Source organism: Bactrocera neohumeralis, chromosome 4, assembly GCF_024586455.1.
Source record: "Bactrocera neohumeralis isolate Rockhampton chromosome 4, APGP_CSIRO_Bneo_wtdbg2-racon-allhic-juicebox.fasta_v2, whole genome shotgun sequence".
Classification (NCBI taxonomy): Eukaryota; Metazoa; Arthropoda; class Insecta; order Diptera; family Tephritidae; genus Bactrocera; species Bactrocera neohumeralis.
Window position 1 is genome coordinate 83,379,159 of NC_065921.1, and position 26,542 is coordinate 83,405,700.

At 32.2% G+C, this 26,542-nt stretch overlaps 1 protein-coding gene across 4 annotated transcripts in view; it reads left to right on the plus strand.

Moving 5' to 3' along the window:
- Positions 1-1,059: 1,059 nt before the first annotated feature.
- Positions 1,060-26,542, plus strand: part of LOC126755140 (neuropeptide-like 1) — a 61,355-nt gene continuing 35,872 nt past the window's right edge. For 2 of the 4 annotated variants that reach the window (XM_050467505.1, XM_050467504.1), the window contains exon 1: positions 1,060-1,503. In XM_050467505.1, coding sequence (XP_050323462.1) covers positions 1,423-1,503 — 81 coding nt within the window. In that variant the 5' untranslated portion in view covers positions 1,060-1,422. The remainder of the gene's footprint in view (positions 1,504-26,542) is intronic. The other 2 variants (XM_050467503.1, XM_050467506.1) reach the window with 2 other exon arrangements.

Below are 26,542 nucleotides of genomic sequence, written 5' to 3' on the forward strand. Positions count from 1 at the left end.
ACTGAATATCTGAAACAACGACAAGCTTGAAGCTTCAGAAATGTACTTGTGAACCCTAAAGGTAAAAGCTGGATGTAAGCTCTTTGAAATATTGAGCCGAAGTGTGAATTTGTCATATTTTTATTACACGTTACTGAAAAAGCTTAAGGTGTTGATGACCAGACCACAGAATGTTTTCAATATTTTCTGAAAAATTTCTATTTAATAGCCAGTTGTGGACAAACAGTATAGCTTAATTCAACCAAACCTCGAAATGCTTATATAAGCTTTGAGTATCGTGACTAAAACTGCAAAAGCTCAGTTAAAGCTTGAATGTTAATTCAATTAACCTTTTGAAGAAAAAAATATACCGCGCCTTTTTACGAATATTGGATACTCCTTCACTAATATGTTAACCCCATCATTGATATATTTTTGCTATATTCACCACTAATTCGGCCCATTGTTCAGCCCGTGCCCTCGTTATAGCTGCCGTTTGTGTGCCGCTAGTGACGTCATTACTGACACATATGACGAAAATGGTGCACTGCAAGCCAAGCCAAGCCAGCCACAAACAAAGCTACATTCAAATCAACGCCAGCAGAAAAGTAGGCAACAAATAGCTGACACTGGCAGGCTATTGCAACATAAGCCGCATAAAAGTATGCCGTTAGAATGGATTTGTGCAAGCAACAGTAGCGGCAGTTACGCAGCTACAGCACAAGCAACAAAAACAACAGCGACAAGCCGTTAACACCAACACAAAGACAATGCGCGACAGCACAGACTGAGCCACGAAGGCGGTAGTTGCAGCAACAGTTCCAGCAACAGTTTGACATTCACGCACTGACACACACACACACGCAGGCAGGCTGACTTCGAGACACACGAGACTTTATTGCGCGCTCATTATCCGGTCTAAATGAGCGCAACAGCTCCGATTACTCCCGCGTGCCGCATAACTCTACGACGTTGAGTGGCGCTCCGGTTGGTGGCTGCCTGGCTGCCTGGCTGGCAGGATGTCCGTATTGCATGAAGAGCGCGCAAACGCTGCGCCGAAACTGGGCATATAAAAAGGCGCACAAGCCATTGCCAGCCGTCAGTACGACTGAAGCCGACGCAGCGAACGCATTCGCAACGAATACAACCAAACGTACGGATACTAACACGGACTAACGAACAGACATAGACACACAGTAATAGTGACTGTAGACAATAAAGTTGAAACAATAAACGCGGTGCAGCAGCATAACGTGCGCGCCTTACTTGCAAACGGCAAATTAAATTTTTAAAGCATACTTTTCGGCGTTTAGTGCGGCTTAGCGATTTTTTGCGGATTTTTAACGCTTATCTAAAACATATTTAACTGCTTTGCGGCTTAGTGAACTCGAAATATTTTGTGCGCGCCTGAAACGCGGCAACGAACAACTTTAGACTTCAGCTATGGCAACTAGGCATTTATCAACGGCAGCGCCTTGGGCTATGCTGCGCCTGTGGCTAGTGCTCTGCATGACGCTGAATGCGGTAAGTAATTTATACAGACACACACATACACTCATACACTGTTATATTAGCGACACTTACACACACACACACTCATACACATATTCACACAGAATTTATTGCCAAGTTCGCTTGCTCGCAAGCCGCCCATTCAATTTAGCGCAACTCGGCATGTTAGTCTGGAAATTCCATTAACTTTTCGTTGTCCTTTGGCGGTTCTTGTGGCCACTGTTGGCTTTTATTATCGCGGAAATGTTTTAAAATTGCTTTAACACCCGCTGTCACTGCATTGTATTTGCCTGCAGCGCTGCTGTGTTCGCCAACGCAGGTCAGCGCTCATATATCCGCACGCACACACACCCACACACACGCACTTAAGTGTGTAAAATAAAAGTGGCAAGTTGTCCGCAGCTGTGCGTTGAAAAATTCATTAAGATAACACCAAGCGCCCTTTGTGTCATAAAATTCATAATTCTTTTGGTGGCTTTATTTCACTTATTATTTATTTAATTCGCCGCTTCTTTGTAGACGCTAAGAACTGAGAACAGTAAGGTCTCGTTTCGTCGTTTCATATTTTCTGGCATTATTTTCTTATCATTTTGTAGATTTCGATATGAAATAGTCAAAATGTGTGTGTGTATGTTGCTGTCTGAGCGCTTAACTTGGATTGTTTTCAACTTAAGCGGATTATTTTCGTGCTCAACAGTTAGTTAGTTTGGTAGAAGGATTAGTGTAATGAAACGATTAAACTTTATGCGTTGCAGACTTTCGGCGCTTAAATGATTATTTTGGATAGAAATTTTGGGAAAAAAATTTGGTAAAATCAATTGTCGGATTGGGTTTTTGCTGATGTTTGCTGTTTCATTTTTTTTTTAATTTTTTTTAATTTTTTAGAACTTTTTTTAATTTTTGTTTTCAAACTTGTTTCTAAATTTTTTTTTGAATTTTTTTTTCAAACTTGGTTTTGATTTTTTTATTTTTTTTTTTTTTTTTTTTATTTTTTTTCAGATAAGCTCATCAGTAGCTGATCTAATTATAAGTGTTATTTTCTTTTTGAAAAATTAAAAATTAAAAATTTCTATTTCAAACATTTTCAGGCTAATTCTACAAAACTGCAATTTGGAATTTATTTTGTATTATTTTTTTAAGAATAATAAAGAATTCAATTTATATGAAAATAATAAAAAAAATATATAAAATACATAAACTGAAAAAAAAATAATATAAATAATATAAAATAATTAAATTGATTAATAAAAATTAATGCATATTTAAATCTAATAAATTTTTTTTATAATAATAAATTTAATCAAATAAAATGGATAAAATTCTTTTAGTAAAGCACAATTGACACTTACTCTCGAATATTATTAATTACTTAAAATTAGTAAAAAATTAAAATTATTAAAAAATTTAATACAGTTTTTGAAAATTTTTGTTAAAAAAAAAAAATTTTGAAATATAATTTAAATGTATTTTTGATAGTGAAGTTTGCAGAAACAATCAATTGAAAAATCCCCTGCTTACTATAGTAAAACATATTTTTTTGTCAAAATTCATTTTCTTTTATTCAACATAGTTCTCTTGAAGGGTGATATCTGTTTATAGGGGCTCTCCAACTTTCCGTTAACATTTTTGTAGTATGATTTGTTCTTTGCTTCAAAATATTCATCAGTTTCGGGGGACACCTCTTCATTCTGACAAATTTTCTTCGCAGCGAGCATTCTTTTGGGATCTGAGACGGAAAATAGTCGCTTTGGGCCACCTCTGCAGATTACGGTGGATGCAGAAGCAATTCGAAACTCAATACAATAGAAATTATTCCTTGCGCGTACCAAACTGCAGACACCATAACCTTGCCAGCCGTCTGTTGAGTTTTTCCACGCTTTGTAGCCGGTTCATTATGTATAGTCCACTCGAATGACTGTCGATTGGACTTCACAGTGAAATGATGGAATCATGTTTCATCCCTTGTCACACATCGACGAAAAAACGTATGTCTAATACACTTTAATATCTCTAAACATTGCTCCGAACCATCTACTCCTCATTGTTTTTGGTTAAAAGTGAGTTCGCGCGGCACCTACTTTGCACAGAGCATTCTCATAACCAAATATTCATGAATGAACCAAAACATTATAGGTTCAGTTGTTATTTCAGAGTCTCTGCTATCTCGAACAACTTCACTTTATGGTCCTCCAAAACAATTTTATGGATTTTGTTGATGTTTTTTGTCGGAAAAATTTGAAGATTTATGACTTTGTAATATTTATTTCTAAACCAGGAGAAAATCAGTTTGCCTATATATAGACGGATAGATGGACATGGCTAAGTCGACTCAGTTAATCATTTTTACATAATCTGCATAGTGATCATAACAATTAACTAAGGCTTTAGATATGAATTTTCAATACCCATGGAGTCTTAGAAGTACTCCGTGGTAACTAAAATTTAATTATGAGCACCCTAGTAGAGAGAAATTTATCATGTATTATATACGGATTTTGGGATATATAAAATAAATAAAAAAAGAAAAATTTATCAATTTTTGCAATCAAATCTACAATAACAACTATTAAAGGAGTATACTATGTAGTCTAAAGGCCCAAATTTCGAGCGTTTTTTGGCAATTAATAAAAATAATTTTGATATTTTATTTAGATCTGAAAAGTAAACAAAATTAATTTAAAAATTGGTCCCACTGAGTTATGCATTCTTGAAGTAGAGGAATAGAAAGACCGCGCCGTCGTCGCCATGTTCTCGACCTTTTCTGGTCAACTGAAAAATTAAACAATGCTGGATTCTTTACAAGTGCGAATGTTGCTATCTCAAAAGCTTTCAAAATATAATAACAAAAATTCATGAAGTGCCGGCTACTCAAATATAAAGATCGATTTTTTCACAAATTTTTCAACTTTGTCGATTTTTTTTTTAAATATTGCAAATTTCAATTTTTAATTTTTTGTTGCTTTCTGTGATAGAGAGATGTTTAAAGAATATCCGTGCCGGATTTCAAGTAAATCGGCTATTAAAACTTGATGTTGTGACAATTGTATACAAAAAAGTGAATTTAAAACTTCGGCGTCCGTTAAACGGGCCCAGTTGCCACGACATTAAAACAGCGGTAACTTCTGTAATAACTTGAATTTTGAAAAATTTTCTTGGGGGGCATTTTTAAGTATCTTAACTACTGAAAAATGAATTCACAAGTTTCACACATTCTTTACCACAATTAATCAAAGTACTTAACAGAATAAAAAAACAGCTGAGCGAATTGTGAAAATAGAAAAATTGCAGACTTAAACAGCTCCTAAAAAGCTGAAAGTGTTCTATGATAATCTCTTTACAATTAAGTTCTTAAAATTTCATCTTCGTTAAACATACTTCAACCGAAAAAATCCGCATAAACTGCGCTGTTTTCAGTTAAAAACAGTATCAATGACATAAAAGCAAATTCGCATGAAATTTTTCGCATATTTTGCATGCATAAAATTGTTTGCCAAATGAAACAATTAAATAAATAAATAAATACAACATTTTAAATACAAAATAAAATGTTTTCTCTGAAGTGCTTGAAAAACTTAATCACATTATAATCTCAGTTCATTCAAATCGCTGATAAATGATGTGTGAAAAATACACACACAAAAATGCACTCATAAAAACAGCGGCTGCAGTTGCGTGGGTGCCGCATTTTATAGTCGTAAAAAAGCAAACGGTAAACGAGTATTTACAACAGCACAATAAATGTCAAGAGAAACAGAAATACATTTCAGCAATTTTTATTTGCACTCGCATGCTATACATCAGTGTGTAATATGTATGTAAGTATGTGTGTAAGTTTGTATGTACGCTAGGATGGCAAAAATCGATTTTAGTTTCTTTATTTTATAATTTGAAAAATTGTTTGGTAGATATTTTAATAAAAATGTTCGCCCTGTTTGTGAAACAAAATTAAATTAAGAAGAAGTTCCTCTGGTTTTCCGATTTTTCCTTTATTATTGGAAAGAAAAATTTATAAGAAAAGGTACATTATATGAATCCTTCATAGCTCAATATCAAGTATTTAAAAAAAAAAAAACAATCTCTTCTTCTATTTCGAGAAAATTGCGCTGTTATTTGTTTGGAGACTTTCATTTTTTAGGCCGATGAGTCTTCAAATGTCTCAAAATTTATATTTTATTAAAAAAAAAAACATAACAAATGTGTTTATTTATTTCTGAAAATGTGCTACAATTCCTTTAAGTGGAGACATTTGTGTGGATACTTAAATTTTGAAGCGGGTGAGCATAAAAAAATTTAAAATTGTTATTTATATATTTTTTTTAATATTTAAAATATTTTTTTTTTTTTGAAATTTTGATTCGGTTCCTTTGAGTGAAAACATTGTTTTGGAGACTTTAATTTTTTACGCAGATGAGTCTTCAAATGTCTCAAAATTTATATTTTATTTAAAAAAAAAGCATCTAAAATGTGTTTCTTTTTTCCTGAAAATGTGCTACAATTCCTTTAAGTGGAGACATTTGCTTGGATACTTAAATTTTGCGGCGGGTGAGCCTAAAAAAATTTAAAATTTTTATACTATATACATATATATTTTTTTTAATATTTAAAATATTTTTATTTTTTTGGAAATTTTGATTCGGTTCCTTTGAGTGAAAACATTTTTTGGAGACTTTCATTTTTTAGGCAAATGTGCCTTCGAATGTCTTCAAATTTATATTTTATGTAAAAAACATCTAAAATGTGTTTATTTATTTCTAAAATTGTGCTTCAACTCTTTTCTTTGAGCGGAGACAATTGTTTGGAGACCATAAATTTGGCGGATGAGCCCCAAAAATAATAAAAAAAAATTAATATTTTTGTATATTTTTGAAATTGTGATTCAATTCCTTTTAGCCGAGAAATTAGTTTGGAGACTTTTATTCTTGACTCCGATCAGTTCTCAACAAATTGCGTCGAAAATATATTACTCTACAAAAATGGTTTTGGTATGCCTTATCGTTCAAAAGTCATTAAAAGTAACACAATACTTTTTTGCAGGAGAAAAAAAATTGCTGAAAAATAAATATTTTCCGTAAAATGACTAGACTTTTACCTTTCATAACTTTGGAACCGCGAGGCTTACAAAAAAATTGTAAGAGACAATTTTTAGAGAATTCAATTATCTAGTTTTCAAGAGAGACGAGATTGCCTTTTCCAAATAGTAGACAGTGAGTTAGGAATTTTTCTTTGCAATAATAAGGAAAACTAGGAAACTGAAAAAATATGAACAAAACATGAAATTGATAAACGAAGGACCTCTTTATTAATATGAAAATGCTACTTGAAGAGAAGATATTTAAAATGTCCACCAACTAAATTTTCAGCGTCTAAAGTAAAAAAAAAAAATTAATAAACCTTTTTACATACCCTAGTGTGTGTGTGCATAAAAATTTTGCAGCAATTTGATTGATAATCCAGACGGAAGACAAGAGAACGCGATAGGCATGTTTAATGTGGGCGCATAAAAAATTCGCAACATTTATAAAAAGTCCCAGGAATTCGCTATTTGAAAAATGCTTTTGCACAATCACACAAACACAGTGGTGCCGACACACGCACATACTCGAAAAACATTGCAATAATGGAGTAAAGCACAACTGCGGTCTTTAAAACATTTACAAAGCATGAAAAATTTTGCAGAGTAAAATTAATAAAGCGCAAACTGTGGAAAATAATACATTACGCGCGACGCGAGCACAAGAAAAAAGCGAAAAAGCGGAAGTAACAAGTCCGAAAAGAAAAGAAGAAAAGAAAATCGAAATAAAAAATTAACACATTTCTTCTGAACGAAAAAAAAACACAAAAAAAGTTATTTAAGTGGCAAAGTTTTCCGCACTTTGTTTTTGTTGCAAAGCATTTTTTTCTAAGCAGGAAATTGCTACTAAGTGGCAACAACAACAATAATAACGGGCATGAACACAGCTTCCTAGTTAACGCCTATCAAGCCATTCTAGCAACTGTTCAGTTCAGCAATTGCTGCCTTTCGGTAGGCAATGTAACTGTTACGAGTATTGTTGTTGTTTTCATTTGTACCGTTATGCTTCATATGCGCTATTGGGGTAATAAATTTGAGCGCAGCAACAAATAAATTTGCTGTCAGCTGCGCAACAAGCAAATAGAAAATGGCAATGCGCCTATGTTATAACAAAAACGCTTTATGGCAACAACAACAACAACATAACAAAAGTGTAACAGCAATTTATTTTACAATTGCTACGGCAAAGCTATTATTTTCGAATTTTTATTTTGCAAAAATTCTAGCGTTAGCGGTGTGTAGCTATAAAGGAGGGTGAGAGGAGCAAGTTTAGAGCGTTTAGGGCAGCGAGCACTTTGCTGGCAAAAACTAAACATAAATCATGATTGGAAAAAATTACCTATCACAAATAAATTAGGTTCAGCGAAGCATGAATTGTGTGAAATTATAAATTGGAAAGTGTTTAATCGGAGACACTTGTTTGGAGACTTTAATTTTTGCGACAAAGGATTTGAGAATTTTTTATTTTATTTAAAAACTGCTGAAAATATTTTTGAAATTGTGATTCAATTCCTTTGAGCGGAGATATTTTTGGAGACTTTTATTATTGAATTAGATGACTTCTCAAAAGTTTGCAATTTCATATTTTATTCAAAAATTAATTAACTTATGTTTTAGCGGAGACATTTGTTTGGAGACTTGAGTTCTTCAGCCAGATGTGTCCTTAAATTCCTCACAATAAATATAAAAATCATTTAAAATACGTTTGTTTATTTCTGAAATTGTGATTCAATTCCTTTGAGTTGAGAGATTTTTTGGAGACTTTTATTATTGAGTTAGATAAGTCCTAAAAAGTTTAAAAATTTATATTTTATTTTAAAAACATGTAAAATATATTTATTCATTTCTGTGTGATTTAATTTCTTTAAGCGGAGACATTTGTTTGGAGACTTTCGTTTTTGAGTTAGATGAACCTTCAAATGTTTCAGCGTTTTTATTTTATTTAAGACACATTTGACATATTTTCGAATTTCCTTTGAGTGGAGAATTTAGTTTGGAGACTTTTATTATTGAATTGGATGAGTCTTCAATTGCTTAAAATTTTATATTTTATTTAAAAATGTTTTAAATATTTTTGTTTGCTTCAGGAATTGTACTTAAATTCCTTTGAACGGAGAATTTAGTTTGGAGACTTTTATTACTAAGTTCTCAAAAGTTTAAAATTTTATTTAAAAAAAATATTTTTTTTTTGGTTTTGAAATTTTGTCTTGTTTTACATCTAGTTTCTTCTTATTCCTATCCGTATTCCACCTCTAAATTAAATTTACCGCTATATTTTAACTCCAACAACAAGCGCGCTTTAATTTGCAGCGCACATTAAAGTCCCCCCTCCAGCTTCGTAATTTATGTGCCAGCCAGTTGGGTGTGCTTAATTTGCTTTCATTGCTTTGCCGAGCAACACCGTTCGGCCGTCAGTTGCTTGGCTCGCTTTAATTTCGTTTTTGTTGTGTTAATTGAATTGTTTGCTTTTTAGTTGTGTTTACTTTGTTTACGCCTGCAAATTTTATTGATAATATTTACTTCATATTTGAATTCGCTTCAACTTCTGGCGCCGTTACTCACGGTATGCAAACGTAAAAGAGGCAAGCACCGCAAGTCTTAAATAAGTTTTCGTAAATATATAGCATACCGCAAGGCGTGGTGGCATTAAATTTGTTTCTGCTATCACTAATGTCTTTGTAGTTTGGTTATTTCTGTTTGCCGCTAGTATATATTAATCTTGCATATTAATTAGTACTCTACTTAAAGTTTGTGTTTTGTTGCTGTCCCAACTTATGGAAATACTTTGCCAGAAGTTTGGCTGACTTTTGGCTATTATTTAAAAGGACTATAGCTACTAAAAGCCTATTTTGAATGCAGGTCATTCCTTTCATATACTTATTTATTATACTTCTGTTATATATATTAGGTCAAAAATAAATTATTTATAGCATACCTTTAGGCGCTTTGCTTTTAATGCTTATTATTATGCTTGATGATTCATATACATATGTGATTGTTTAGTGATTTAATTGTCATACCATTTTATTAGAATACATTCTTTTTTGATCACAAAATCCAGTTACATAATTCAAGGTTCTAACTGTTTTTTACTTCGTAAATGCTTCAATTTGAACTACACGATATAATGTGGGCTTGATATAGCTGCTTGCTTTCATTAACAGCCAAAAATTACTTGAAGTATACACAATATATGAATAGAAAGAAAATATATGAACTAAAAATTAGTGAGCAAACATTATGCTTATTTGATAGTTTTTTCGCGGCTTCAAAGCATTCAAGTTAAGAAACTTACGCCTGCTTTTGGCTGAGTTGACAGAGCTCAAAGTCAACTTAAAATTGGTTTAGAAGCATTTAGATTACACCAAAGCAAACAAAAGTAATTACGGCTTATTTAGCTTAGGCCAGTACCTTAACTATTCGTAGTTTTGTACCTCAATCAATTAATTCTTCTTCTTCTGACTTTCTTAAACTTAAACTTGGACTTAAATTCAAGCTTAAACCTTAACTCACACTTAAACTTGAACTTAAACTTAAACCTTAACTTAAACTTAAACTTAAACTTAAACTTAAACTTGAACTTAAACTTAAACTTAAACTTAAACCTAAACTTGAACTTGAACTTGAACTTGAACCTAAACTTAAACTTAAACGTAAACTTAAACTTAAACTTAAACTTAAACTTAAACTTAAACTTAAACTTAAACTTAAACTTAAACTTAAACTTAAACGTAAACTTAAACTTAAACTTAAACTTAAATTTAAACTTAAATTTAAACTTAAACTTAAACTTAAATTTAAACTTAAACTTAACTTAAACTTGAACTTAAACTTAAACTTAAGCTTAAACTTAAACTAAAACTTAACCTCAAACTTAAACTTAAACATAAATGTAAACGTAAACGTAAACTTAAGCTTAAACTAAAACTAAAACTTAAATTTAAACTTAAACATAAACTTAAAGAGTTGTAGCCACTTCTGAGTTAAAAAAAAATCGATTTTTTGTTATTATTCGAATTTACGTACATATTTTTGAGAATATTCTCCGCAAATTTGAAATTGATCTGACTATTAGTTTTGAAGATTTGAGCATATTGTCACGAATTCCTTAGAAATCAGCTCGCAAAGAAAGTTTAAAGGCCTGGAAATGTTGTTTTCACATTTGGTGAAGAAAATTTCTCCAAAACGGCCGAAGCGATCCACCAGAAATTGGCACCGTACATTGTAAGATATATTTGTCAGCAAAAGATTGATGAAATAAAAATTTTGATAATAATTTCGACTTTAAGCCACTACAAAGTGTAAATTTTTTTTCGAAAAAACGTCGTTTTTGGAAATTCGTGACTTTCTCAAAAATGAAATTTAGGCTTAGTCCTTGGATACTTACTTGTATTCACTTAAAATAATAACACATTTGCTTAGAATGAAATAATTTGAAGCAATATACCTTTTTTTAGAGGTCTTCCTAAAAATTCACTGCGGGGGCAAGCAAGCTAAAAAGCTTTCAAAATTATTCACCGATTATTAATGCACAAGAAATTCCGTACGTGACCATTGTTTTTAATTCTTTATGAAATAAAAATTCTCTTAAGAAAATTAAAAGTGTGTATTTCTGACTTGCAAGTGGATGTAATCCAATATAATTCTTTCTGAGGTGGGTTTTTACAGGTAGGTGCCCTCTAATGACTCCTATAATGTTGCTAAGGTCCTTATGTTTAGCAGTAGGTCTTTTTGGTCTGTCCACAATCAATACTATGCCAAAGTAACTTTGTGGTATGCCATGTGTTGCTTATAATCTAAGACCTGAGGTGTTCCTCTAGAATCCATTGCTTCAAACAACCCTTGAAGCAGTTAAATGGCATTCGGAAGCTTAGGGGAATTGTGTCTCCAGCTATCACCTAGCTCGTCTGCCTTTTCATTTCCTTTTATTCTTATATGAACAGGTATCCTGAAGATTTTAACCGAGTTAACTACTAAAAGTCTAGTTATTGTCTGTATGCATAACATATAGCAATGAGACTTATGTAGTATTGACACCACGAATAGCCTTCATTATCGCTTGGCTTTCCCCAAGAATATTTGCGGACTTGATGTTTAGAGCAGAAGCCCACTTGTCACTTTTTGTTATGCCCACAATTTCGTTTTAAAAGGCTGAATTGTAGGCATTTAGTTTAAAGCTGCCTGCTGCTAAATTCCAGTATAAGCTTATTTTTCTGTCCAAGATCACCCTGAACAGGGTACTACTAAAGCCTCGGTGCAGTTACTGATTTCAATGGAAATTTGTTAATATTTGTAATGCTTAGCAAATTTAATTACTGCATGCCTCTTATTACTACGATTTCACTTATTGTCAGCATAACATTCTATTTTTGTGTACGCTATTACGTAATTGCATTATACGAGTATGCTTAATCACTTCAACGTAAATTGAATCCGCTGCTAACAAACGTCTTTATTTTACGAAATAAATTTCCGGATATTTGTTTGATAAATGCATTGAGACGCAAATTAATGCAATTTCCACAAGCAGCTCAAGGGCTTATCAATACAAAGCATATAAAAGCAGAGCAAATGTCAAACAAAACGGATTTTCCAATTACATAACTTCAATTTGATTGATTGACGCCATATGATTGTAATGCATTTAATTATTTTAAAAGCGTAAAAGCGTTGGAAATACGGCAATTTCAAAATTTCAAGCAAAAGTGGTTAGTCGGCTAACACAAGTAAATGGTAGGAGATATATATTCATATATTTATATATACTATGTACTATGTAAAGTATGATGAAATAATTTTGCCGAAATGGTTAAATGATTTGCTCGATTAGTTTGAGGAATTCAGAGCATTTGTAATTTGGCAAATTATTTGCGCGCCGCACACAAAATAAAGCAATGATTTGTTATAATAAAATGCAAAATTAAATAGCAAGCACGGCAAAGCCTAATTACAATACCGTTAACAAAGTGGGAATTTCAGAATTTACGCAACGAAGACAAATAAGCCTTGAAAACATCGACAGGCAAAGTTCAGAAAGTTTCCAATCACGGCTGCAGGCGCAAAGTGTTAAAACAGAGTAAATTTCATACAAGTTCCAGGCGCTACTGTGTTGTCTTGTTGTGCTGTGCGGTGTTATGTTGTTTACAGCGCCGATAGCAGCGAAAGTTTTCAATAAAATGCATGGAATTAACTGTGCTTATACCGTGTAGCTGTGTGCGTGACACACGTACTATGTCTGCTGTGTGTAGGCATAAGCTGGTTGCTTGCAAGCGCCCACGGCGTATGAGCAACTTTTGAAACTCAAGCAGCTGCAGTGTGTTGAGAGTAAAGGTTGACGTGGAAAGTGTTTTTGGAGCAAGAATCGAGGCGGAATGTTTGAAGAATATAAGAAAAGAAAAACGAAAATAAAATTCAATGCCAGGGGTTAAAAAAATAAATAGCAATTAAAGGCAAGTCAATGAATGCTGAGGGTTAAATAATAGAAAGATTGGTAAAAAGGCTGAAAGCTGCAGTAGATTAAAATGCTTGGGAGTAGTTAAGGTTTGGTTAAGTTTTTAAGTAAATTGAGGTTTAAAAAAATAATAAATTATTTTCAAGTTGTATTTCTTATAGCAGACTAGCAAATAAAAATGTTAAAAGATCTTTAACTTGATTTTGATGGGTCGGTTTGTATGGCAGCTATAGGCTGGTTTGTCTTAAAATTTGTACCAAATTTCGTGAAGATATCTCGTCAAATAAAAAAGTTTTTTATGCAAGCACTTGATACCGATCAGTCAGTTTGTATGACAGCTATACCTTATAATTGACCGATCTCAAAAATTTCTTCAGAGATTGTGTCACTGCTTTAGATAATAACTCATGCAAAATTTCGTGAACCTGTCTTGCCAAATGAAAAAGTTGTTCATACAAGCACTTTATTTTGATCAATCAGTTTGTATGACAGCTATATGCTATAATCGTGCGATTGTGAAAATTTCTTCAGATCTTGTGGTAATGCTTTGAATTATAATTTCTGTAAAATTTTGTGTAAATCTCTTTTCAAATAGAAGAGTTTTCCATACAGGGACTTTATTTTGACCAAATGTTTGTATGAGAGCTATAGGCTATAGTGGTCTTATCTACACAATATATACATATATTGTAGCGCTGGTTCGTATAATAATATATTAAGAATTTCGTGAAGATATTTTGTCATATACAGAAGTTTTGCGTATAAGGATTTGATTTTTATAAATCAGGTTGTATGGCAGCTATATGCTATAGTCGGCCGATTTCAGTGGTTCCGACACAAATGCAACTTCTTGGAGGAAAAATCATGTGTGCAAAATTTCAGCTCGATATCTCAAAAATTAAGATGTATATATAGCTAAATCAACTCAGCTGCTCATGCTGATCCTTTATATGCATATAAACTTTGTAAAGTCTGCAACATTTGCTGCTTTTAGCCTGTTCAGGATGTTTTGTTTAATTTTAAAAGTTAACGTCTTCAATAACATGCTTTATTTTATCCTATTTCGACTGAATTTCCAACTTACAGTGTTAAAAAGCCTAAATGTATGCAAAAAAAAACGTAAAAAAGTTCACTTTAAGGACCAAAATAGTCAAAAATTTACGCATGTAAATATTTAAATTAATTAATTAATTAATAAATTTAGTAAAATATATTTTAGAAGTATTTTTGTTTAAATAACATATTGCAGATATTAAATGCTTGTAGAAACATTTTTTCTTCCGTTTTTTTATTTGTTTTTAGGAAACAAATTTGTATTAATTTTTGCAAAAATATCCTCACAGCATAAAAATTAATTACTAAATTAATTTATACTGCATTACAGGAGTTATTATGTAAGATCCAAAAATTTAATTGAACACTTTCTCTCTGATCAAATTTTAACCGGACTAACAAAAGAAACTACTATTTCGCCGCAAAACTGCCTTTCAATTTATTAAAATTTCTAAAAATCCCACGAAAAATACAAAATAAAAGATTTGCACAGATTCAGCAAATCAATGGTATTAGTTCGCTTTGCATAAATTCACACCTACAAACACAGACTTTTATATATAGAACACATCCACCGTCTGCAACTTCCCACACAATTTCATTTTGATGCGACTGAAGGCGAATTACCGATCAATGCCGAGTCAGTGAAACATAAAAAGTGAAATGAAAGGATATACTCGAAGAGAGCGGCAATGCACACACACAATTGCTTTTGCAGGCAACTAGTTCGGTGCAAACACATACACACAAACGCGCACAGTTAAGTACACAATGACATGCTATAAACTATTTCCTACAATTCACACTCATAAGCGCAGCTTTAAGAGACTTTTAGTATAAATCCCACACACACTGACGTGTTGCGAGCGGATAGCAAGGATGATATGGATGCTGATGACGTGGAAACTGTGCGAGGATATCAAAGTATGTATGGATAAGTGTTAGTTGTATAGAGGAAGCACAAGCGAATGAGGCTGCTAAGAATAATTTGGGGTGTGTGGAACTCTTTTTTGATTTCAAGGTATTAGCTGTACATCTTTCTGTTTCTAGTGTTCTCTAAGATCTGAAAATTTCATACAAAAGTTTTTTTCATACCTTGAACAGGGTATATTAAGTTTGCCACGAAGTTTTTAACACACAGAAGGAAACGTCATAGTCCCATGTATATCTGTCTTTATTTGAAATATCCGTTTTTGAGATATCGACCTGAAATTTTTCATACGTGATTTTCTCGCGAAGAAGCTGCACATTTGTTGGAACCATCGCTATTGCGCTACTTTAGCATATAGCTGTCATACAAACTGAACGTTCGGATTAAAGTGTTTATAAAGAAAATTTGTTCGTGTTACGAGATATCATCACGAAATTTGGCAGAAATTATTTTTTCAAGAAATAATGTAATCTCCGAATAAATTGTTTAGATCGGATCACTATAATATATAGCTGCCATATAAACTGAGCAAGCAAAATCAAATGCTTGCATGGAAACTTTTTTATTTTGTAAGATATCTTCACGAAATTCTGTGTCCGTTATTTTCTAGAATAATGCTACAATCTCTGAAGAAATTTTTTAGATCGGCTCACTATAGCATATAGCTGCCATACAAACTGATTGATCAAAATGAAGTTCTTCATGGAGTACTTTTTTATTTGACGAGATATCAACACGAAATTTTGCAAAGATTGTTAATCAAAGCAACACTATAATATCCCAAGAAATCATTCAGATCGCTCAACTATAGCTTATAGCTGCCATACAAACGAATCCGATAAAAAACAAGTGCTTGCATTGAAACTGTTTCATTTATGAAGCGCATTGTTGTTATTCTTGTTTTTCTTTCTTGCAAATTCAAAAAATTAAGCTCCGAAAATTCTGCGAAATATTTCGCACAGGCTCCAGCCAAAGTCAACAGCAAAATGGCTTTGTTAGAATGAAGTGCGAAAAGGATACATTTTGCTTGACAAACAACTCAAAGCGGAAGTCTGGTGTAGCGTTGCCAGCTTTTAGCCACACCAAACGCTGATATACACATACATGCACACACATACAACCAAAAATCAGAAAAAGCAAACGTGTAGCGGATATTGTTGTTGTTGTGTTTGTTGTTGCTGGTGCGCTGCTTTGTTGCTACTAGTGGTGTCACATTCATTGCTGCAGCAATGCTTTGCCATGTCCGGAAATCCGAGCGCATTTTGCTGGCACGGCAAATAAATTAAGCCATCAATTTTAGCGTCACGCAGCAATGCAAATACACCTATGTAAATATGTGCCACTGTGTGCGTACATATATGCGTGTGGCCGCTTCATTTTGACTACACAAGCGCACATAGACATAAAGCTGGTGAAGCAATATTCGGGTATTTTCACACAAGAGTCGAATATTTGGTGCGTGTGTGCGGTGTTGAAAGGATATTTATCACTCACACACACACGCACGGACACACATATAGATAGTTTCCGCTTTTCATATCAAATATTTCCTTAATTTAAGCGTTTGTCTTTGGGAGACTTGAAAATGCAGTTGTTTTAGTAGCTTGACTCACTTCAGTTGGATGAGGCACTGAAAGAGGAATTGTCTAAATAATTCTATTTATAATATTTGAGGAATGAATAACAAAAAGCGTAACCTCTGCTTGAGAACTGCAACTGTCACATTGAATTATAACCATCTGCTCGAACAAAACTTTTTCTTCAGGAAAGTGGAAGAGCATATAATATCTAGTTGCAACTTTGGCGAATTATTTGCTGTACCTGCCGAGTGGTTGTGGAATTGTTGATTGAGGAGTTCCAAATCTGATAATAAACTAAAAAAATTAAAAAAAAAAATAATAATTAAAATTATAAAATATAAAAAGTCAAAAAATTAAATAAAATATAAAGAAAAATAAAAACATAATAACAAAAAAATAAAAAAAATAAAATTAAATAAAATAAGGCGAACAATTTTTTATGCAGGTGAGGGGATGAAAAATGCTTTCCGCATCATCAGTGCTGTCGGCACAACAACGGTATGTGCCACGCGCAGGTCTCTGAAAACCCCTGTAGTACTCTGTGACCCTGGTAGTAGCCTGAGCTTAGCCTAATAAATTAAAATAAAATTAAATAATGAATTGAATTAAATTAAATTATACTAAATTGAATTAAAATAATTAAATTAAATTAATTTTTTTTAATATTTTTTAATTTAAATTTAATTTAATTCAATTAAAATAAATTAAACTAAATTAAATTACGTAAAATAAAAATTACAAAAAAAAATTGAATTAAATAATATAAAATAAAATGAAATAAAATAAAATTATATACAGTATAAATTAATTTAAAAAAAGAGAAACCTAAAAAAATTGTTTTTTTTTAATTTTGAAAAAAATATATACATATGTATATTAAATTAAATTAAGTTTTTTAAATATTTTTTAATTTAAATTTAATTTAATTCAATTAAAATGAATTAAACTAAATTAAATTACGTAAAATAAAAATTACAAAAAAAAATAAATTACGTATTATAAAATTAAACGAAATATTATACTATAAAATAAAATGAAATAAAATTAAATTATATAAAGTATAACTTAATTTAAAAAAAGAGAAACCTAAAAAAAATTTTTTTTTAATTTTGAAAAAAAATATATATTAAAAAATACATATTTATTTAAAAATAAAATATACAAAAATTAATTTAAAAAAATAATAAAAAATATAAAATAATTTCAAAAATAAAAAAAATAAATATTAAATTATTAACAAACTATTTTAAATTTTATAAAATAAATAAATTATCCTATTACACAATAACACAATATAAAAATTATTTAAAAATGTTAAACGAAATAAATAAAATTAAATAAAATAAAAAAGTAATAAAAAACAACACAAAAGCGAATGTTAACTTCGGTTGCATCAAAGTTATAATACTCTTCGCATGTTCATTGCTGAAAGCATAAAGTGGTATACAAAGTTCTTTATCTTGTTTTTGAACGTGCAGTTTGTATGACAGCTATATGTTACAGTGATCCGATCAAAAAACGTTCTTCGCAGGTTATTGCCTTGGTTTAGAGAATAATGCAGGTAAATTTTCTTGAAGACATCTCGTCAATTAAAAAAATTTTCCATACAAGCCCTTGATTTCAATTGTTCAGTTTGCATGGCAGCTATATGCTATAGTGCACCGATATTGATGATTCCAACAAATGAGCAACTGCTTGATGAAAAAATAACCTGTGCCAAATTTCAGATCAACATCTAAAAAACTAAGAATTTTTTTAGTACTGTACTAAACAATACGCTGAGAACAGTACCTGAAAGCTGCAGGCGTCGAGAAATTCAACAGCTAAGAAATGTAGAAGTTTGTTTTATGTTGAATAAATAAATTAATTGTATTAATAGTAGTAACAAGGAAGTCAAGACTAGTTTTCTAGACTTTGAGCAGAATTGCTGCTTTAGTTGATGTTGAAATTCAGCGTTCTTAATATGTAATTAAATTTTACTTGAAGACAAAACATGAAATATTTCATTGCTGAAACAAGCATTTCTTATTCATGGAAAGCTGAATTTGAGTTCACTAGAAACAGCTGATTTGGCTGTAAGCAGTAATTTATACTTTTGCTTTGCATATCTTGAGGCGCACCATGTTATTTTACAAAATTAGAACTCTTTTACAGTGTGAGAGCTTAGGTAGTAAAAGTGGATACAAAAAACGTATATCATTGAGAAGGTCCATGATGTCAGAGAACGTTTTCTGGTGGATATTTCTAAGTTAATCATAATGCCAGATTATTTTAATAAATAGAAAATTTTTTTTTTTAATTTTAACTCAAAAAATTTTTAATATGAACCTTTCATTGAGATTTTTCAGTTTAAAAATAACTTTATAGAGTTTAAGTATCTATCTATCTATCGATTCCTAGGAAAATATTGACTGCTGCTACCTTCTCAAATCCATATCGAACGCACTCACGCAAATATTTGCCTATACACGCTGACTATTGACTCGAGTGCACTTCGTTTGGCTATACATACATACGCACTACTATATAGAAGCGCATTTTGCCTACTCGCATATTACCGTTATAGTGCATTCGCCACATTTATGCTTTCACATTTGTGTCTACTCATCGCAGTGTTCGCATGAATCGTTTCATTCAGTTCGATATGAAAAGCAAAATACTGTTATTGCTGCAGCGCTTCCGCCGCGCGCTTGCTTGCTTCCTGTACGCTTGTAAAGCCATTGAAATGTGCAAATATATACATACACAAACGCTTATAACTTATAACTTTTGTGGGTGTTTTTGAAGAAGTCATACAACAACTTAAGCGCAACAACAACAACTCAAGACAGTTTGATAAATGCACTTTGTGCGCAAAATTTGCTTATTCATTGTTGCAAATGCGATTTTCCGCTAAAGCAATTGCATTTGTTGAGTGTTTCTTGGTATAATTGGCTATTAAGAATGCTTAGAAATTGATAGCGGTATAAATTTATGAAATTTCGGTTGAAATTTTTTCCATGATTTTATAGATTTATTTTAGTCTTGATAGGCAACTGATAAGAAATAAGCGGGCTTGAGCTTGCTTACATTACTTTCTTTTGATTTTCTGGTAAATATAATTTTCTATTTAGTATAATTAATGCTATAAAACAAGAAAAGCTACAGTGACCTTCATAAATAAAGAAGTTTTCAGTACAAGAACTTAATGTGAAACGGCCAGTTTGTAAGACAGCTATATGCTATAGTGATCGGATCAGTATATTATTTTCGGAGATTGTAAAATTGTCTTGATAAAATATCTGGGCCAAATTTGGTGAAGATAACTTGTCAAATAAACAAGTTTTCTATACAAGGACTTAATTTTGATCGCTCAGTTTGTATGGCAGCTATATGCTATAGTTATCGGATCAGTATATTATTTTCGAAGATTGTAAAGTTGTCTTGATAAAATATCTGGGCCAAATTTGGTGAAGATAACTTGTCAAATAAACAAGTTTTCTATACAAGGACTTAATTTTGATCGCTCAGTTTGTATGGCAACTTTATGTTATAGTTGCCCGATCTGAACAATTTCTTCGGAGATTACATTACTGCCTCAGTTAATAATTGATGCCAAATTTCGTGAAGATATCTCGTCAAATGAAGAAGCTTTCCATACAATCCCTAAATTCCGATGCTACACTTTGTACGACAGCTATATGCTATAGTAATCCGATCTCAACGATTTCTTCGTAGATTTTATTATTAGCTTAGACAATAATTCACGCGAAATTTCGTGAAGATATCTTGTCAAATAAACAAGTTTTCTCTATAAGGACTTGATTTTGAGCGTTCAGTTTGTATGACAGCTATATCCTAAAGTGATCCAATATCGCCGATTTCAACAAATGAGCAGTTTCTTGAAGAGAAAAGGATGTGTGCAAAATTGCAGATTGTTATCTCAAAAACTGAGGGGCTAATTCGCGTATAAAAAGAAAGAGTCTGAAAGACGGATATGACAAAATGGACGCAGTTAGTCTGGATCATTTGCGTACACATTTATGTAGATATACTCTATAGTGTCTCCAATGTTTCTTTCTGAGTACTAAAGACTTCGTGACAAACGTAATATGCCCTGTTCAGTGCTTAATAAATGGAATTTGATGTGGAATTTAATATGAAATTTATTTTTAAGGCTACTTTTGCTACAGAAAAGCCAGTAACCAACTCTTTGTATGCCAAACATTTAACTTTAAGATTCACAAACAAAATTATTGAATTTTCGTGCTAAGGAATTTTATAAAACTGGCTATTTTCATGTATATCTTTGTATACAAATGTATATATAGTATATAAAAATAACTGCATTTCTGTCTTAGCAAATCTTCACTCGTGTCCTTGGTTTGCGCTACAAGCTCACTGACAATAGCACATTTCACAGCAGCTGCTCGAGCATCAGCAATTGCATTGACAGTAGCAGCTGCAACAACAAGTGCCGCACTTACACCGACAATAATAACAAAAGCCACATCAATAATGGCATTTAATATTGCAAAAATCCCCATAGCAGACTGCATTGTTATTTGCCTTCGATACAATTGCAAATTATTTTCTCCTTCCCACATTCCTTTTGCATTTTCATTCACACATATACATACTCGTATATATATATTTGCAAGCATCAATCGTACTTCCGACTGCAACACTGCGCTGTGCATAGAAACGTAATTAAAAATCAAATGCAACAAAGCAGCCAACAAACATTTATATATACATATGTGTTTGTGTACAGCTCTCTTGTGCTGTAACTATTTTAGTTTGCGCGTTACACCCACACAAGCTTGGCGTGTTAGCGCGAAAAGCCACTGCAAATCTCGCTGATATTTTCCATTATTTGTTGCCGCATCTCCAACAAGCAGCAGCAGCGCTGTTGATTACTTTCCATTGCTGCATTTGCTATGGCAGCGCCGTTAAGAGACTGCAACACTACGTTATGGTCACGCATACGCCATGGTGCACGCTAATTAGAAATGTCATATCGATGATGGACGGTGGGGTGGCAGCGTCAAACGCATAAGCTGCAAGCTGTTTGCGTGTGTGTGTGTGTGTGTGCGCGCAATGGTTGACATTCATCATTGAGTTTTCATTAAGCGCCCAGTTGTTGGCGCTGTGGCAGGCAGGCCAGTGATTTGCTTTGACTTCCATGGAATTGCAATGTAGTATGCCATATGCCAGTGCCTATGGTAATGCGGCTAAAAATAGATCGGTAGAGGCGCAGAATTTAAATGTAAGCCCGACTGAGTGCGCGCTCTTATGAAGTTTAAGGTTATAAATGCTCATACCCGTATATGTCCGTACATATGTTATATGACAGTAAAACTGAGGGAAAGTTTTTTAAGGTACATATTATGACACAAAAGCACAACAGTTGCATATTTAAAGTCGATTCGCTCGCTGAGAAAGGCGTCAGTGTTTTATTTTTAACGATTTTGATACACAATACCGGCCTTGAACGGCTTTGGACGGTCTTTAGAAGACATTCGATAATTCGAATGCAAGAACTCTTAGCAGCAGAAGACCCACAATGGCTAAGGCTTTTCTTTCAATAAACTTCATATGCAATAACTAGTAATAAAGACCACAATATTTCACCTTAAAGCATCGTTTTTCAGCAGACTCCAACAAAACTTCCTACATAACCTCAAAGACTGTTGTCTCTTTTATCAAATTTCCGCTTAAAGCCCACTAATTGCTAAACAAACTGCTCAATACCACCAAAGACAAAAACAAAATTTGGTAAAGTAGCTGTGTTTTCACGCACCAGTGAGGCGCAAGAAATTTGCAAACAGCTGCAGCGTCGCGCACCGACTCGAAGCGCGGTTGACGTCAAAGCGCCTGCCTTTGTGGCGCAAGAAATTTTCCACAACGAAAAATTCCTCACAAATTTCACTTCTTTTCACTTTACTCACGCTTTTTGTTGTTGTTGTATTGTACTTTTTTGTGCGCGCACGTTTATCAGTTCGCCGTTTACATCCTGAAGGGCGTCCTGCAGGCAGCTGTATGCTTTTGTGTAAGTGTGTGTGTGTAATTATGAAAGCTTATTATGAAAAAAGAAACAAAAAAATTAGTAGGAAGCTTATCACATCCGGTCATGTGGGTATGATGATGCCAGCGAAATTCTGCTGCTATATATATGTACATATGCGTACATATGTATTTGTAAGCATCTCAAATTAAAATGCTATATGGTGAGCAGTTCTTTAAGAAAATTTATTTTAACTTAATTTAACTTAACTTAACGTAATTTAACATAACTTAACGTATCGTAACGTAACTTAACACAACTTAACGTAAAGTAATTTAACGTAGCGTAACGTAACTTAACACAACCTAACGTAATGTAACTTAACGTGATGTAACTTAACTTAAAAAACATTATGATATACAATATTTTGTAAAATAATTTCAGTAATGAGGCAAATTTATCTATATATATTTATATATGTATGTACATATGTACATATATATAGCAGTTATTGTTAAGTGAGCATTTCTTAAAGTAAATTTAACTTAACGTAACTTTTCATAATTCAACGTAACATAACTTAACTTAAATCAATTAGTGTAACGTTAATTAGCTTAATGCAATTTTACGTAAACTTAACTTAACTTAACTTAGCTGAACTTAACTTAACATAACTAAACTTAACCTTACTTAACTTAATTAAACTTACAGTTAGAAAATTTTAAGAACTTCAAAGATATATAACAATTTATAAAATGAAAAAAAAAATTGTAATAAGGAAAGCACATGTTCTATACATACTACATAAATATGTATGCATGTACAGCAGTTATTATTTGATGAGCATTTATTTAAGAAAACTAAGCTTTTTATAATATAACTTAACGCAAATTAACGCAACGTTACTTAACTTAATTCAACTTAACGTAACGTAACTTAGCCTGACGTAACTTAACTTCATGTAGCTTAACTGAAAACGAATTTTATAGTCACAAAGATACGTACATATGTATATGTAAGTGTGTATATATAACTTTTTAAAAAATAGTTCCTGAAATTCATATTTGTTTAATTCCAATTTTGCGCTAATTTTGGGTCACCCTTTATAGAGCAATTGTTTTAGGTAAGCATTTAATTTAGAAAACTTTATTCAAAATAACTTTTCATAACATAACTTAATGTGTCGTAACGTAAGGTAACATAAAGTAACCTAACTTAACTTAAAGTAACTTAACGTAACAATAACTTAACTAACTCAAAACTGTAAATATTTTCATAACATAACTTAATATGTCGTAACGTAACGTAACATAAAGTAACTTAACTTAACGTAACTTAACTTAAAATAACTTAACGTAGCAATATTTTAACTATTTCGTAGCTGTAAATATTTAGCAAACAATTTCCAATAACGGCCAAACTATTTTAGACACTTTGTTACATTTTTTTCATTAAAACTTAGTACTTAAGTACATAAATAACTATCACTTTAACTAATAAGTGAAAAAATTAAAAAAATTGAATGTTTCTACTAAGGAATTTCACTTTAAACTCAATTCAACACAATATCTATTAAAAAATGTGAAAATTGTAACTAGTTCGTAACTAGTTGAAGTTTCAAGAAACTTTTCTTAACTTGATTGTGCTTCTAAGTATACTTCTATGCAACTTCCTCTTGGAACTATAAATTCTACCAAAAATACATGCTAATATGAGACCAAATTTCAAGCACAACCGCACAGATAACTGTAGCTTACAACTTGCTTGTGGCATGCAACCCCAGTCTGCGGCGACATACTTTAAAAATAAGTTAACAACAGCAGCAGCAGCAATATCAACAGCAAAAATCTCAAAAAAAAAAAATTATAATAAAAAACAGCAATAAAAACAACAAGAAGCAAGCAAGCTGCTAAGCGCACAACTGCTGCCAAATTTGTTGACTTGTTTATTTTTGACTTGAAGTCTTTTTAATGTTAAATTTGGTGGATTTCTTAGACACTTTCGAAATATGTTTGCATGTGTGTGTGCGTTTGCCATTTTGACGCGTGTTCTTATTAATATTAAATTGTGCTACTTTCATATATTAACGCCGCGCCGGTTGGTAGGCGCACTGGTATGTGTGCAACACACATTATAACAAAAAATTTGTCGCTGAGTGCTAATATTTTTCGCTTGGCACATTTATTAGCAAAATCTTTTTTGGAATTATTTTTTATTATACACCGTTCGGGGTAGAATAGAAAGCTTGACAAGCAGTTTGTAACAGAGAGAAGAAAATCTTGGAGACCCTATAAATTATATATATCATAAGCACAAATTTTGCAAATTTATTTTCTCCGAAAGGAGCTGCTAATTTGACGGAATTGCCGAAATCAGAACACTATATGATGTATGTAGCTGACATATAAACTGAACGATCTGATTGAAGTTTTTGTATGGAAAACTTTTTTATTTGACGAGATATCTTCACGAAATTTCTCATGGATCAGTTTTCAAAAAAACGGCACAACCTCCGAAGAAATGGTTTAGATCAGACTACTATATCATATAGCTGCCATACAACCTGAACGATCTGATTCAAATTTTTGTAAGGAAAACGTTTTTATTTAACAAGATAACTTGACGAAATTTCGTATAGAGTATTACTTAATAAAATGATAAAATCTACGAACAAATTTTTCAAATCGGATTATAATAGCATATAGCTGCCATATAAACTGAACGTTCAAAAGTAAGTCCTTGTATTGAAAACTTTTTAATTTTACAAGATATCTTCCTGAAATTTGGCACAGTTTATTGTTTAGTACAAAGCTAAAATCTCTCAAGAAATTATTGAGATCGGAAAACTATAGCATATAGCTGCCATACAAACCGATCGACTAAAATTAAAATAAAAATCCTTTTTTACCCTTTTCTGTTTTAGAAGTGCAATGGTGAAGGGTATTCTAATTTCGGTTTAGGCAACTTTAACTTTTTTCTTAATTTTTTTTTTTTTTTTTTTATTTTTTTACAGTGTGAGATGTGTATAAATTATACGTACTTATGTGTATGTATGCGTAAATATACAAAAATTGCTCGCACACCTGTTTGGGTAATTAAATACAGACATATTTGCGCATTTCAGCAAATGTAGTTCACTGTTTGCTTTCTTCAAGCTCAAATATTTTTCGACTTTTCGCTCTAAGCTGACGTTTAGTCCCTTTTTCATGTGCTCATATACATATTTATATTTTATGTATACATTCTACATGTGTATGTGTATAAATATGTTTGCTGTGTACAAATTATTTTCAGCGCTGAACAAACACATACACGCACAAATACACGTATTAAACAAAAATATTTAAACTCATATATTTATAAGCGCTGCAGTTGCTTGGTACGCCATGTGGTATGCGCAACTTTTGCTCGCCTGTGCGCTACAATTTTGATAAGCCGTGAAGTCATCAAGCGGATTATGCGCGCTCGCATTGCTGTACTTGTTGCTGCTGGTTTTTGCTATTGTTATTAGCGTTAATAATATTTTTGCATTTGTTGATGTTGTTTTTGTACACACTTGTTATTACGAGTTTAAGCGCGATTGTTGCTTGGCTGCTATTGCGCTAACTTCTTCATCCGCTCCAATGTTCCTTTCATAATTGAGTTTTGGCCACGCTCATGGTCGCTTACGGTGGCTCGTGCACTCTTTCGCCCGCTTACACGCTCAGCCGCCCACTCTCACTCTCTCATTTGCTCATTTGTTTGCTGGCTTAGCTTCACCTTGTTTTGTTTAACAGCCAATTGATTCGCTGTGGGTTGGCCAAGGTCTTCTAAATATAAATATATATACTTATATGCATCTATATATACATATTATATAAATATATATATTAAAGTGAAATTTGTTTGGACTTAGAAACGTCCGTAACGTCTCCTATCAACAAGTGCCGATCAACTATTTGAATTTAATTAAATGCTTTGTATGGTTATTAAGACTTTG